Source organism: Oryctolagus cuniculus, chromosome 14 (genome assembly GCF_964237555.1).
Source record: "Oryctolagus cuniculus chromosome 14, mOryCun1.1, whole genome shotgun sequence".
NCBI classification, from domain to species: Eukaryota; Metazoa; Chordata; class Mammalia; order Lagomorpha; family Leporidae; genus Oryctolagus; species Oryctolagus cuniculus.
In genome coordinates, this window is record NC_091445.1 from 865,347 (window position 1) to 878,944 (window position 13,598).

Genomic DNA, 13,598 nt, shown 5'->3' on the forward strand with positions numbered 1-13,598 from the left:
GTGGGTCCTGCTCCAGGCATTTTGCATACGACTGTGTGTACAGCGCCTCAGAGGGGAACTGGCCAGGGTGCTGAAGTGCCAGCCAGCCGGCACAGGGCCCTCCCAGGATGGCGGGACAGCTGCCGCTCAGTCCCCTGAACTGTTTGCCACGCGGATCACCCGTTCCTTGTGCTAAGTATCAGGACGCCGTCTCTCGCCTCCAAACTTCCCTCTGTGTTCTCTGTGTGCTGGGGGTGAGACCCCGAAAATCCTATTTTGGAGATGGCACCATGCTGGTACGGGGATGTGAGGGGCTGCTCTTTCCAATTGCCCCATGGACTTACTGTCTGCACGTAGGTTCACCCAAGGAACGGGTGCATGGCCCAGCAGGTGCACAGCCTGCCTGTATGGATTGAACAGGGACCCCCAAATTCATGTTCCCCCTAGAACCTAAGTAGTGACTTTATTTGGAAATAGGGTTTTTGGGAAGAAATTGCTAAAGATGGGGTTGTCCTGGATGCTGTGGGCTCTATTTCAGTGATGCTTTCCTGGCATACAGGCCCCATGAGGACAGGCAGGGACATCCCACAGAGGTGCGTCTGTCAGCCAGGAAGTACAGGGGACTGTGGTGGACATGGAGGCTAGCAGGGGACTGTGGTGGACATGGAGGCTAGCAGGGGACTGTGGTGGACATGGAGGTTAGTGGGGGACTGTGGTGGACATGGAGGCTTGCAGGGGACTGTGGTGGACATGGAGGCTTGCAGGGGACTGCGGTGGACATGGAGGCTTGCAGGGGACTGCGGTGGACATGGAGGTGAGCAGGGCACTGCGGTGGACATGGAGGCTAGCAGGGGACTGTGGTGGACATGGAGGCTAGCAGGGGACTGCGGTGGACATGGAGGCTAGCAGGGGACTGCGGTGGACATGGAGGTGAGGACGGGGATTATGATGGAACCAGAGGTTGGTTGGGGCCTCCAGAGGCGCTGGCCCCGCACACGCTGTGGTCCCAGGCTGCAGTGTCTCTGCTGTCAGAATCACATGGTTCGTGGCACCTGATGTGCCAGTCCTGGTAAACAAAGGCACTGCCGTACTGTAGCCATGCACAGATGTGAGCACAGAACACACACCCTCGAGCTGGAAGAGGGTCCCTGAGCCGCCGACTGCCTCCTGCTTCTGAGACGTGTCTGGCCTTCAGCCCCGCTGGCCTCTGTCTCTGCTTGTTTAATGCTAAAGGCTCGCACTTTGCTGGCCGGCCCTGGAGGGGGTCATTCCCCTTGCAGTCGCCATCACCGTGGTACCTAGAGTCCTCTTTCCGCCGCCCCACACTTAGTGCTCTGCACTGAAGTCTCTGCTCTCAGACCCCTGGCTCGACCTTGACCCTACGCACTGCCAACCCCCTGTGTCTGATTTCCCAGGAGCCACGCTGTGTGGCCTTCCCCTGCCACGGGGCACTCCCCAGGCCTCCTGGGGGTTGCGCTCTTATCCCCTGTGGGCCCGGACACAGAGCTCCCTGCCCTCTGTCTCTGCAGGTGGGGACCTGCTGTGGCAGCCCAGAGAACAAGGGGCTCAGAGCCCCTGGCTGCTGCTCAGGCTGCAGCTGGCAGTGAAACACAAACTGAACACACAGAGGAACTAAACCCTGCAGGAAGTGACAGAGGCCACTGGGGAGATAAGGAATTCTAGCATTGAACTTCTTAAGGAAATCGGCACACAATTAAAAGTGAAGTCACTGGCGGTGTGGAGCTGTTCTTACCGAGGACAGCAGAACCTTGCAAAACCTGAGGGCCATAAAGCTGTGCTCGACTCCAGCCAGGTGAGGCGCTGCGACCCAGCCGCTTGTGTGAATTCTAGATGTTTGGTGTCCCTCGCCCCAGGGACCCCGAGTGTTGAGGTTCGCCGCCTCTGAAGGGCTGCCCGGCTCAGCGCCTGGACTTGTCCACCCACAACTTTGACGCAGCAGCGAGCATGGCCCCTTTGTCCCAGCTTCTGCTCAGCTGCGTCAGACCCCACGCTTGGCGGTGAGGAATTGATTACGGCAGATCAATAAGGAGCATCGGGAGACCACAGAGGGAGATGTTTTCTCAAGGGAATTGATTCTCGGTGTTTGCTGATGGTCAGTCATTTAAAAATGATGTTTAATTCTGGAAATCACTAAAATATCTGCAGATCCTCTTAAACTTTACATTGCACGTAAATATGCAAAGATTGCATTTCACCAAAAGGTCACTCAGTCGGTCTGCACAGCACAGGGGGCGAACGTGGAAGCTGTGTTTCAGGAGACTGGGGTGTTTGTCTCCAGGCAGCTCAGGGGGCAGGGGCTGGGGTGTGTGCACACGGCTCAGGGGGCAGGGGCCGGGGTGTGCACAGATCAGGGGGCAGGGTCCGGGGGTGTGCACACGGCTCAGGGGGCAGGGGCCAGGGTGTGCACACGGCTCAGGGGGCAGGGTCAGGGGTCTGTGCACACGGTTCAGGGGGCAGGGTCCGGGGTGTGTGCACACGGCTCAGGGGGCAGGGGCCAGGGTGTGCACACAGCTCGGGGTAGGGTCCGGGGGTGTGCACACGGCTCAGGGGGCAGGGTCAGGGGTCTGTGCACACGGTTCAGGGGGTAGGGTCCGGGGGTGTGCACACGGCTCAGGGGGCAGGGGCCAGGGTGTGCACACGGCTCAGGGGGCAGGGGCCAGGGTGTGCACACGGCTCAGGGGGCAGGGTCAGGGGTCTGTGCACACGGTTCAGGGGGCAGGGTCCGGGGTGTGTGCACACGGCTCAGGGGGCAGGGGCCAGGGTGTGCACACAGCTCGGGGTAGGGTCCGGGGGTGTGCACACGGCTCAGGGGGCAGGGTCAGGGGTCTGTGCACACGGTTCAGGGGGCAGGGTCCGGGGGTGTGCACACGGCTCAGGGGGCAGGGGCCAGGGTGTGCACACGGCTCAGGGGGTAGGGTCCGGGGTGTGCACATGGCTCAGGGGGTAGGGTCCGGGGTGTGCACACGGCTCAGGGGGCAGGGGCCGGGGTGTGTGCATACAGCTCAGGGGGCAGGGGCTGGGGTGTTTGTCTCCAGGCAACTCAGGGGGCAGGGTCAGGGGTCTGTGCACACGGCTCAGGGGGCAGGGTCCAGGGTGTGCACAGATCAGGGGGCAGGGTCCGGGGTGTGCACACGGCTCAGGGGGCAGGGGCCGGGGTGTGTGCACACAGCTCAGGGGGCAGGGGCTGGGGTGTTTGTCTCCAGGCAGCTCAGGGGGCAGGGGCCGGGGTGTGTGCTCTGGGAAGTGTTTACTGGAGCGCAGCTGCCTGACCCCTCTGGGAATCGGCGTTGGCAAAGCTCGGTGCTGGCGATGCCGCGGCCATGGTCGTCCTTGCCGCAGTCTGTGGCGAGGTTTACAGAAGAGGCTGCTGCAGGCCGGGTTGGGGGTGGGAGGAGCCCAGGCAGGAGCGCTGCCCAGGCAGGTGAGGCCTGTTCCTGAGGGACAGGCCGGGCAGCGGAGGGCAGGCTCTTCCGTCCCAGCCTTCCTTGCCTCAGCTGGACGCTGCACTGTCTGTCCTGTGGGACTGAGGTCAGGACACAGCACGGGAGAAGGCGGCACGCGGCGTCCCTGGCCAGTGAAGCGGTGCCCGTGTGGCACAGTGGTGGAGCAGGGCTGCTCATTCCAGGCACAGCTGTCTGCCGTCTGTGCACTTAGTGCTGCTGCCCGGGGCGTCCCTGTAGGCAACCCCCCCGACCTGGGGAACCGCACCCCAGGTCCCGGTGTGGCTCCGGGGCAGGCACCGCTCTGACTTCTGGAGAGAGCGACCTTTCCACAGCTTCCTGTCTGCCGGGCAGCTGTAGCCGTGCCGTGAACTCTGACCCTAGCCGTGCCGTGAACTCTGACCCTGCTGGGCTGCCCTGCACACCCAGCCAGGCTGCTCTCGCTTCTGTCTGGGTTTGCACCTCGGGATCCTGTTGAGTCACACACAATTCAGGACCTGTGCTTCTCGCCCATGGCCCTCACAGCAGCCCTCGCCGGCCTCTGATTCTATGCGGGACACTGACTCGGTGTCCACACTGCCCTCGTTTGTGCAAGACACCAGCAGTGTTTGTGAACCTGAGCTGCGAGACCGGGTCCCTCCTCCTGCCTGGCAACTGTCAGAAGAGAACTCGCACCTGCCAGGGTCTGCCCGAGTTTAAGCAATCTGCGAGAAGTGTGCTTTGGAAACATGAATGCTTGTTATGTTCCTTTGATTTATTTTTGTCACTCAGTGGTTGGAATCCTTGGGACTAGCGCCATGCCTCTCCCACGACAGCTGTGGCAGGTGAGACCCTGTCTGTGGCCGCCGCGAAGCTGCTGCATGTGGTAGGAAGCAGAGAGAGTCGGATGCAGCCAGCTTTGTGACTGCCGTTCTTGTAGAACATTATTTTGTTTTCTTTATTTAAAAGCCAGCGAGAGAGAACCGCTATCCTTAGGTTCACTTCCCAAGTGCCAGCAGCAGCCAGGGATGGGCTGGGCCAAAGCCAAGATCAAAGACTTGATCCAGATCTCCTGCCGAGTGGCGGAGGTTCAGGTAGCTGGGCTGTGACCAGGGAGCTGGACCAGCAGTGCAGACAGGACGTGGATCCGGGCACCTGGGTGTGGCCAGGGGCTTCCTGCTGCGACGAGGCACTGGTGTGGGGGCAGGGTCAGCCGTGCCTCGGCCCTATCTCTGGCCTCCCTTGGCGGCATCTCATTGCCAGTGGCCTGGGAGGAACCAAGAGCAGCGCCTCAGGGGCGGGAAGACTGGCACCGTCAGCCGTGCTCAACGCGTGCGTTCTGTCAGTGTTCAAAGCACGGGCCTCTAAAAAGAAAGAAACAGGAGGGAAGCCCACCCTGCAGGCATGTGTTGAGAAGTCTTGTAGTCATTTGCTTAGCTGCATTGTCGTCTCCAAATGCGTGGCTGTGCAGCTGCGCGTCTGTCCTGCCACTGGCGCCAGCGGTGTGGGCAGACGACTCATGGTCCATCACGCGTGACGTTGTCCTGTCTTGGTTGCCGGTTTCTCTGTAGTAGCTGCTGGCCAAGGGCTGTAAAGAGGAGGATGTCCAGGTGGCCTCACAGCGTGGGACTGGGAATTAATGGTGGGGAAGTGACCTGTCCACTGTTCTGCCGTCTGTGGCCGGGTAGGGCAGCCACCAGGAGAGTGCAGTGCACAGCTGAGCTGCAGGTGACCGTGTGGTCAGCCCAGGTTTAAGGAGCTAAAGCATAGGCCTCTCAGTAAAAAGGAAACCCCATGATGTCAGCTGTGGCACCCGAGACAGCAGGCGCCCGGAGTGGCAGTGGGAGGAGTGGTAGGGGGCAAGGGGAAGACAGGGGAGGGCCTGCGGCGCCTGCTGGCTGTGGGGGTGAAGGTGCGACACCCAGGACTCAGCTGTGTGGCTGGCTGGGTGGCAAGTGAAGGGCGGGTCCCACCACCACCGTGGGCTCGACTCTGCGGCCCCGGACGCATTCGAGTGGTTGGATGGGCGGTGCCTGTTTCTTGCAGGTGGGGCTGCCGTCCTGGCCGAGCACTCGTTGTCTTTGTCACCTGTGCTGGAAGGGAGCATGGTGCAGCCTCCCGGGTGCAGCCATGGTGCTGTGTGCCAGCTGCTTGCTGGCTCAGTGTGAGGAGCCAGGCCGTGCATGGCTCTCCCTCGAAGCGTGCCTGGGTGAGAGTGGGCAGTGTGACCGTGTTCCGGGTCACGGTGACACCTCCTCGCACGTCTGAGCTGCCTTGGGTGTTCTTTAAAGGTGCACCTGCCCTGTTTTATTCTTGGGAACGGCTGTTCAGTGTTCAGTGGGGACAGACTTCGGTAAACAGTGCTGGGGGCTGTGGGTGCCAGTCCTGCGTGGCCATGGCCCTGGGACCCAAGAGGGAAGCGTGGTCAGTGGACAGGACCACCCAGCCGCTGGGGAGGGATGCAGAGAGGGACCACAGTGACCCCGCTTCTCTCCTTCTGCAGGTCTGTCTCGAGCCCAGAGAGGAAAGCCCCGGACAGGCTAAGCGTGCCCATCTTGCCGCCTGCTGCCCGTCGGTGACATGGACGAGGCTCCCAAGGACAGGACGTCTCTGGTGCAGGGCGCCAAGGCCGTCGCCAGGGAGGTGAGGAAGCATGTGCACCAGGCGGTGGACCAGGCCCAAGATGGCTACACGCAGAGGTCTTACCACCGCTTCCAGGACGAGGATGCCGACGAGGACGACCTCCCCGGGGAGACCTACCCCGGGGACACCCAGGAGGACGAGGGCTCCAGCGAGGCCACGGAGGGCCACGATGAGGACGATGAGATCTATGAGGGGGAGTACCAGGGCATCCCCAGCGGGCCCCAGGCCAAGGACGGTGTCGTGGTCGTGGGACAGCCCCCCGGCCCCCAGTACAAGGACCGGCGGGAGCTGGAGTCGGAGCGGCGGGCGGACGAGGAGGAGCTGGCCCAGCAGTATGAGCTCATCATGCAGGAGTGTGGCCACGGCCGCTTCCAGTGGCTGCTCTTCTTCGTCCTGGGTATGGCTGTGATGGCCGACGGCGTGGAGGTGTTTGTGGTGGGCTTCGTGCTGCCCAGCGCCGAGACAGACCTGTGCATTCCAAACTCGGGGTCGGGATGGCTCGGTGAGTGTCGCGGGCACAGGGCGGGTGGGTCTGGAACTGGTGTATTTGTCGAGCGTGGATGCTGGCGTACAGAATCGCTAGTCTTCATCCACAGCACCAACTGCATTTTTTCAAACAGAATTTTTAATGAGGAGAAATCGTAGACACGCTCAGAACCCAACCAGTGGTGCAGTAACCACGTGTGTGTGGCCACCCATTACCCGTCTGTCAGTGGTGCCGGGGGCCCTGGGTAATGGGTGAGTGCGTGTGCTCTGACCCGCACCATGAAAGGTCTTTGTGGATCTGCCCTGGACGATGAACAGAGCTGCCGTGGGACACTGGTTGGTCCCCATCTGGACGCAGAGCCCGCGACTACACGGTGCTGACACGTGTGAGGTCAGGGTGCTGGGAGATGCTGCGTTTACAGCCTTCGGATCTGGTGATTTTAGGTTTCCTGTGATCTGTGGGTAGCTGTTTGCTCATTTTTCCAGTGAGCCCCGTTCGCAGAATTTTCTCTGAGTGGCTTTTTAAAAACTATTTTTCAAGGTTTGTACCTAAACAAACTTCATTTTCTGAAATAATTTAAAAGCGATTTCAGATCATTACAGTATTTAAATTACACCTGCTCAAGGTTAGCATGGCCTCCTCACAGCCTATCTTTCGTTTCGGGTTGCCTGGCCCTTAAGGCTCACCGTCTCACAGAGCTGGGGTCAGGGCTCCTGTTTTCTGTGGGAGGAACGCGACGGGCTGGGAGGCAGGCACACCATAGCAGGGGTGTCCCACTGTCCGAGTCGGGGGACTCTGAACCCCCTTGCAGATTCTGCCACAAGGAACACACCTGTGTGCCAGCTGAACCTTCATGTGAAAGGAACCTGTAGAAGCAGCCAGGTATTCATACCTGCATTGACCGGGGCTGTGTAAACCAAGGCTCAAGAACAACAAGGACCTGATTATGTTTGTGGAAACCTAATGGCTTTATAAACGAATGTCACAGTCATGGATGCTGGGAAATCATCTCTGAGTAAAATCAGATGTCTTGTTTCCTGCCTTGCCGTGTGACAGAGAGAGCTGTTCATGGAAGAGGACGCACGTCCTTTATTTCTTTAACCCTGTGTTGTTACTTCGTATTGCTTATCTTAATGCTAACCAAAGAAAAGAGATTTGTGAAAAAAAAAATAGATTTGTGGAAGCAAGTTAAGGAGGGTAAAGGAACGCATTTTGCATATTTTTGCTGGTGGATTGGTGAGCTTTTGGCCACCAAAATGCAGACGTCACTGAGTCCCAGAGAACATACGATCACTGATCTGGTCCACCGTGTCTGTCCAGCACTATCTTTTATTTGTTTTCTTTTGGTGGGCGATTGTCCCCACCCATTAAAAGTATGGGCTCAACAGACCAGGGTGTTTCAAATGTCTGTGGGAAAGTGGAGTGAAAAGATAAATTTATTTGGGTGCAAAAATGATTGAAGTTAGGGGTGGGTGTTGCAGAGCCGCATATTAAGCTGCAGGGTGGGACACAGGCATCCTCTGTCGGAGCTCCTGTGAGAGGCCTGGCTGCTCCTCTCTGTCCAGCTCCCTGCTGGTGTGCCTGGGAAGGCGGGGGAGATGGCTCAAACACGTGGGCCCCTGCACCCACTTGGGAGACCAAAGTGGAGTTCTGGGCTCCCGGCTTCTGCGCTGGCTATTGAATGCATTTGAGGAGTGACCCAGCACGTGGGAGATCTCTCTGTCTCTCTTGTTTGCCTTTCAAGTAGATGAGAAGAAATAAAATAAACATAAACTGATATGCTGATAATATGATAACTTTAAAAATCCGAAATCCATGTGTATGAGGGGGCCTCAGAAAGGTTGTGGGAATGCATATTATGAAAAACACACGCATGGATTTCAAACATCTTTGGTGTCCAAATAAACATATCTTTAAGAAAATTATTAGAGTCACATCCTCTGGTTCACTCCCCAAGTATTGGCAATGCCTGGGGCTGGGCCAGGCCAAAGCCAGGAACCAGGAACTCCGTGCAGTTGTCCAGCCTGAGCAGGAACTCAGCTACCTGAGCTGTCTCCTGCTGTCTTCCAGGGTGTGCACAGCAGGAAGCGGGAACCAGAGAGGGGACCCACGCCTGGGCCCTTTCATACGGAATGCAGGCATCCTAGGAGTCACCAGATGCCCGCGTACTAACCTGATCTTTCAATTCCATTGTCCATACACTTTGTGAAGGCCCCGGAGTCTGTTAGGATTTGCCGCAGCTCCACCCACGCAGATACTGCACAGCTGCAGGCATCCCCACAGTAAAATCTCCGGTGCTGCGGTCCTGCTTTTCATTTCCAGCGCTGATGGGTGCAGAGCCTCCCCACGCCCCCCTGCTAGAGCCCTGATGATGCAGCTCCCGGGGGAGCTCCGGCCCGCGTGAGGCTCCCAGCACCTGGAGCACAGGGCGCTCGTCATCTGGCCGTGGCTGCTGCCTGCTGCATGGGTTGCAAGCGTGTCCCCAGGACTGCAGCTTCTTCAGCCTCGTGCGTCCCCCCACAAGCCTTCAATGTTTCCTAGCTGTGCCTTCCAGACTCACATTTCAATGATCTTGCCGCTGTCATTTCTCATAATTGCATTCTAATGGAGTCTTTTTAGACAAGCATTTAAATTGTTTTCCATTTTCATTTCATCCAGTAATAGCTTTGTAATACAGTTACCACACCGAGTCACAGCAGTGCCATGCACACCCATGAAGGGAGGACAGGACCTGTGTCGGGGGTGGCCTTCTGAGGATCAGGGTTTGCAAAATAATTTCATTTGCTGCTAAGCATTGTGCGGTTTTGCTCGAGAAAGACCAGGAGCACAAACGTGGCCTAGCTGATCCTTTCTTTGTGTTTGCTATAAGATTGAGGTACAGGTGGCTAACGCGTGCTGTGCATATCTGTGTACTGCAACAGGACAACCGTCTGTCCAAGGAAGCTGTGGCCTGGTGTGTGCAGGTTTCCAGGACACAAAGCCAGTGCCCATGTGTCCCCGGGAGCCTGTGATGGCCAGGCCCTGGCCGAGGCACAGCGGGGAGGTTGGCATGTGACCCTGGAGGCAGAGCCGGCTCCTTGATTAGTTTGGGAGGCAGGGAGGGGCCGCTGAGGGGAGGGCAGAGGGTCTCAGCCGTGGGAGATGGGAGGAAAGGTGGAAGGTTCTGGAACTCTCGTCTTGAGTCTTTGGGGAAGGTCTGAGAGGAGTCACTGGGGAGCGCCCCGTCGGGGTTGAGGTGCTGAGGTTTGGGGCTGTCTTATGGTGGTGGGGTCGCTGTAGCCCGGGAGAGGGTGGCTTCCTGCTGAATTCCGTGTTTGGGTTTGAGGAAGTGCAGCAGCTGAGGCCAGAGCCAGCGAGGACTGAGCAATGCTGGACCAAGAACCATGGTGGGCTGCAGCCCATGCTGGATTGACAGGAAGTAGCCGGGTGCCACAAGGCCTGTGTGGGCATCTCACGGGCTTTCCCGGCTCCCTGTGAAGTTCCGGAAGTAGTCAAGTGCCAGGTGCCTACTTGTGAGGTCTCGGAAGTAGCCGGGCGTCTTCCTGTGAGGCCGGAAGTGCCTCGTGCCGAGCGTCTTCCTGTGAGGCCGGAAGTGCCTCGTGCTGGGCGTCTTCCTGTGAGGCCGGAGGTGCCGGGCGTCTTCCTGTGAGGCCGGAGGGGCCGCGTGCCGGGCGTCTTCCTGTGAGGCCGGAGGGGCCGCGTGCAGGGCGTCTTCCTGTGAGGCCGGAAGTGCCTCGTGCCGGGCGTCTTCCTGTGAGGCCGGAGGGGCCGCGTGCCGGGCGTCTTCCTGTGAGGCCGGAGGGGCCGCGTGCCGGGCGTCTTCCTGTGAGGCCGGAGGGGCCGCGTGCCGGGCGTCTTCCTGTGAGGCCGGAGGGGCCGCGTGCCGGGCGTCTTCCTGTGAGGCCGGAGGGGCCGCGTGCCGGGCGTCTTCCTGTGAGGCCGGAGGTGCCGCGTGCCGGGCGTCTTCCTGTGAGGCCGGAAGTGCCTCGTGCCGGGCGTCTTCCTGTGAGGCCGGAGGTGCCGGGTGCCGGGCGTCTTCCTGTGAGGCCGGAAGTGCCTCGTGCCGGGCGTCTTCCTGTGAGGCCGGAGGTGCCGCGTGCCGGGCGTCTTCCTGTGAGACACTGGAGATGCCGCGTGCCGGGCGTCTTCCTGTGAGGCCGGAGGTGCCGCGTGCCGGGCGTCTTCCTGTGAGGCCGGAGGGGCCGCGTGCCGGGCGTCTTCCTGTGAGACACTGGAGGTGCCGCGTGCCGGGCGTCTTCCTGTGAGGCCGGAGGGGCCGCGTGCCGGGCGTCTTCCTGTGAGGCCGGAAGTGCCGGGCGTCTTCCTGTGAGGCCGGAGGGGCCGCGTGCCGGGCGTCTTCCTGTGAGACACTGGAGGTGCCGCGTGCCGGGCGTCTTCCTGTGAGGCCGGAGGGGCCGCGTGCCGGGCGTCTTCCTGTGAGACACTGGAGGTGCCGCGTGCCGGGCGTCTTCCTGTGAGGCCGGAGGTGCCGCGTGCCGGGCGTCTTCCTGTGAGGCCGGAGGGGCCGCGTGCCGGGCGTCTTCCTGTGAGGCCGGAGGGGCCGCGTGCCGGGCGTCTTCCTGTGAGACACTGGAGGTGCCGCGTGCCGGGCGTCTTCCTGTGAGGCCGGAGGTGCCGCGTGCCGGGCGTCTTCCTGTGAGGCCGGAGGGGCCGCGTGCCGGGCGTCTTCCTGTGAGGCCGGAGGGGCCGCGTGCCGGGCGTCTTCCTGTGAGGCCGGAGGTGCCGCGTGCCGGGCGTCTTCCTGTGAGACACCGGAGGTAGCCGGGTGCCGGGCGTCTTCCTGTGAGGCCGGAGGGGCCGCGTGCCGGGCGTCTTCCTGAGAGGCCGGAGGGGCCGCGTGCCGGGCGTCTTCCTGTGAGGCCGGAGGGGCCGCGTGCCGGGCGTCTTCCTGTGAGACACCGGAGGTAGCCGGGTGCCGGGCGTCTTCCTGTGAGGCCGGAGGGGCCGCGTGCCGGGCGTCTTCCTGAGAGGCCGGAGGGGCCGCGTGCCGGGCGTCTTCCTGTGAGGCCGGAGGTGCCGGGTGCCGGGCGTCTTCCTGTGAGGCCGGAGGGGCCGCGTGCCGGGCGTCTTCCTGAGAGGCCGGAGGGGCCGCGTGCCGGGCGTCTTCCTGTGAGGCCGGAGGGGCCGCGTGCCGGGCGTCTTCCTGTGAGGCCGGAGGTGCCGGGTGCTGGGCGTCTTCCTGTGAGGCCGGAGGGGCCGCGTGCCGGGCGTCTTCCTGTGAGGCCGGAGGGGCCGCGTGCCGGGCGTCTTCCTGTGAGACACCGGAGGTAGCCGGGTGCCGGGCGTCTTCCTGTGAGGCCGGAGGGGCCGCGTGCCGGGCGTCTTCCTGTGAGGCCGGAGGGGCCGCGTGCCGGGCGTCTTCCTGTGAGGCCGGAGGTGCCGGGTGCCGGGCGTCTTCCTGTGAGGCCGGAAGTGCCTCGTGCCGGGCGTCTTCCTGTGAGGCCGGAGGTGCCGCGTGCCGGGCGTCTTCCTGTGAGACACTGGAGATGCCGCGTGCCGGGCGTCTTCCTGTGAGGCCGGAGGTGCCGCGTGCCGGGCGTCTTCCTGTGAGGCCGGAGGGGCCGCGTGCCGGGCGTCTTCCTGTGAGACACTGGAGGTGCCGCGTGCCGGGCGTCTTCCTGTGAGGCCGGAGGGGCCGCGTGCCGGGCGTCTTCCTGTGAGGCCGGAAGTGCCGGGCGTCTTCCTGTGAGGCCGGAGGGGCCGCGTGCCGGGCGTCTTCCTGTGAGACACTGGAGGTGCCGCGTGCCGGGCGTCTTCCTGTGAGGCCGGAGGGGCCGCGTGCCGGGCGTCTTCCTGTGAGACACTGGAGGTGCCGCGTGCCGGGCGTCTTCCTGTGAGGCCGGAGGTGCCGCGTGCCGGGCGTCTTCCTGTGAGGCCGGAGGGGCCGCGTGCCGGGCGTCTTCCTGTGAGGCCGGAGGGGCCGCGTGCCGGGCGTCTTCCTGTGAGGCCGGAAGTGCCGGGCGTCTTCCTGTGAGGCCGGAGGGGCCGCGTGCCGGGCGTCTTCCTGTGAGGCCGGAGGGGCCGCGTGCCGGGCGTCTTCCTGTGAGGCCGGAAGTGCCGGGCGTCTTCCTGTGAGGCCGGAGGGGCCACGTGCCGGGCGTCTTCCTGTGAGACACTGGAGGTGCCGCGTGCCGGGCGTCTTCCTGTGAGGCCGGAGGGGCCGCGTGCCGGGCGTCTTCCTGTGAGACACTGGAGGTGCCGCGTGCCGGGCGTCTTCCTGTGAGGCCGGAGGGGCCGCGTGCCGGGCGTCTTCCTGTGAGGCCGGAGGGGCCGCGTGCCGGGCGTCTTCCTGAGACGCCGGAGGGGCCGCGTGCCGGGCGTCTTCCTGTGAGGCCGGAGGGGCCGTGTGCCGGGCGTCTTCCTGTGAGGCCGGAGGGGCCGCGTGCCGGGCGTCTTCCTGTGAGGCCGGAGGTGCCGCGTGCCGGGCGTCTTCCTGTGAGGCCGGAGGGGCCGCGTGCCGGGCGTCTTCCTGTGAGACACCGGAGGTAGCCGGGTGCCGGGCGTCTTCCTGTGAGGCCGGAGGGGCCGCGTGCCGGGCGTCTTCCTGAGACGCCGGAGGGGCCGCGTGCCGGGCGCTTACCCAGCAGCACTGAGGGGTCGTGCCGGGCGGGCGGCGGCGCTGGAGCGACGTCAGAGCGTCCGTACCCAGGCTGCAGTTTCCCGTTGTTTCTCCTTCACACTCAGGCGCTGTCGAGAGTCCTAGAACAACTGACGGTGTGTGAGTTGAGCAGAGTGTGTGGGCGGCGGAGCCGTGGGTTCCCCTTCCCGTAGCGCTGCGCCGCGGCCAGGCGCGCCAGCCGGTGACCCCGCAGGTTCCGGGGGAGCCCGCGGCCAGCCTTGGGGCGTCCCTCGTGTCCCGCTCCCGCCCCCCTTCTCGCAGCACAGGGGCGCCCGGGCTGGCCCACGGAGCGTGAAGCGGGCACTGCCGCGACGCCGAGCGCTGCAGGCCGTCTCCCGGCCGGGCTCTGCGGCCCTGGCCGCCCGCTGCAGCCTCGTGGCCCCCGGAGCCCCTCCCAGCGCCGTGGCCG

General features: G+C 62.7%; 1 protein-coding gene across 2 annotated transcripts in view; it reads left to right on the plus strand.

Annotated features, from left to right (window-relative positions):
- The window catches only part of SV2C (synaptic vesicle glycoprotein 2C), a 104,415-nt gene that overhangs the window by 21,359 nt on the left and 69,458 nt on the right, over nt 1-13,598 (plus strand). Inside the window, exon 2 of one of the 2 annotated variants that reach the window (XM_070056298.1) lies at nt 5,923-6,564. In XM_070056298.1, coding sequence (XP_069912399.1) covers nt 6,000-6,564 — 565 coding nt within the window. In that variant the 5' untranslated portion in view covers nt 5,923-5,999. Of the gene's footprint in view, nt 1-5,922; nt 6,565-13,122; nt 13,285-13,598 lie in introns of those variants that run through there. The other variant, XM_070056299.1, reaches the window with a different exon arrangement.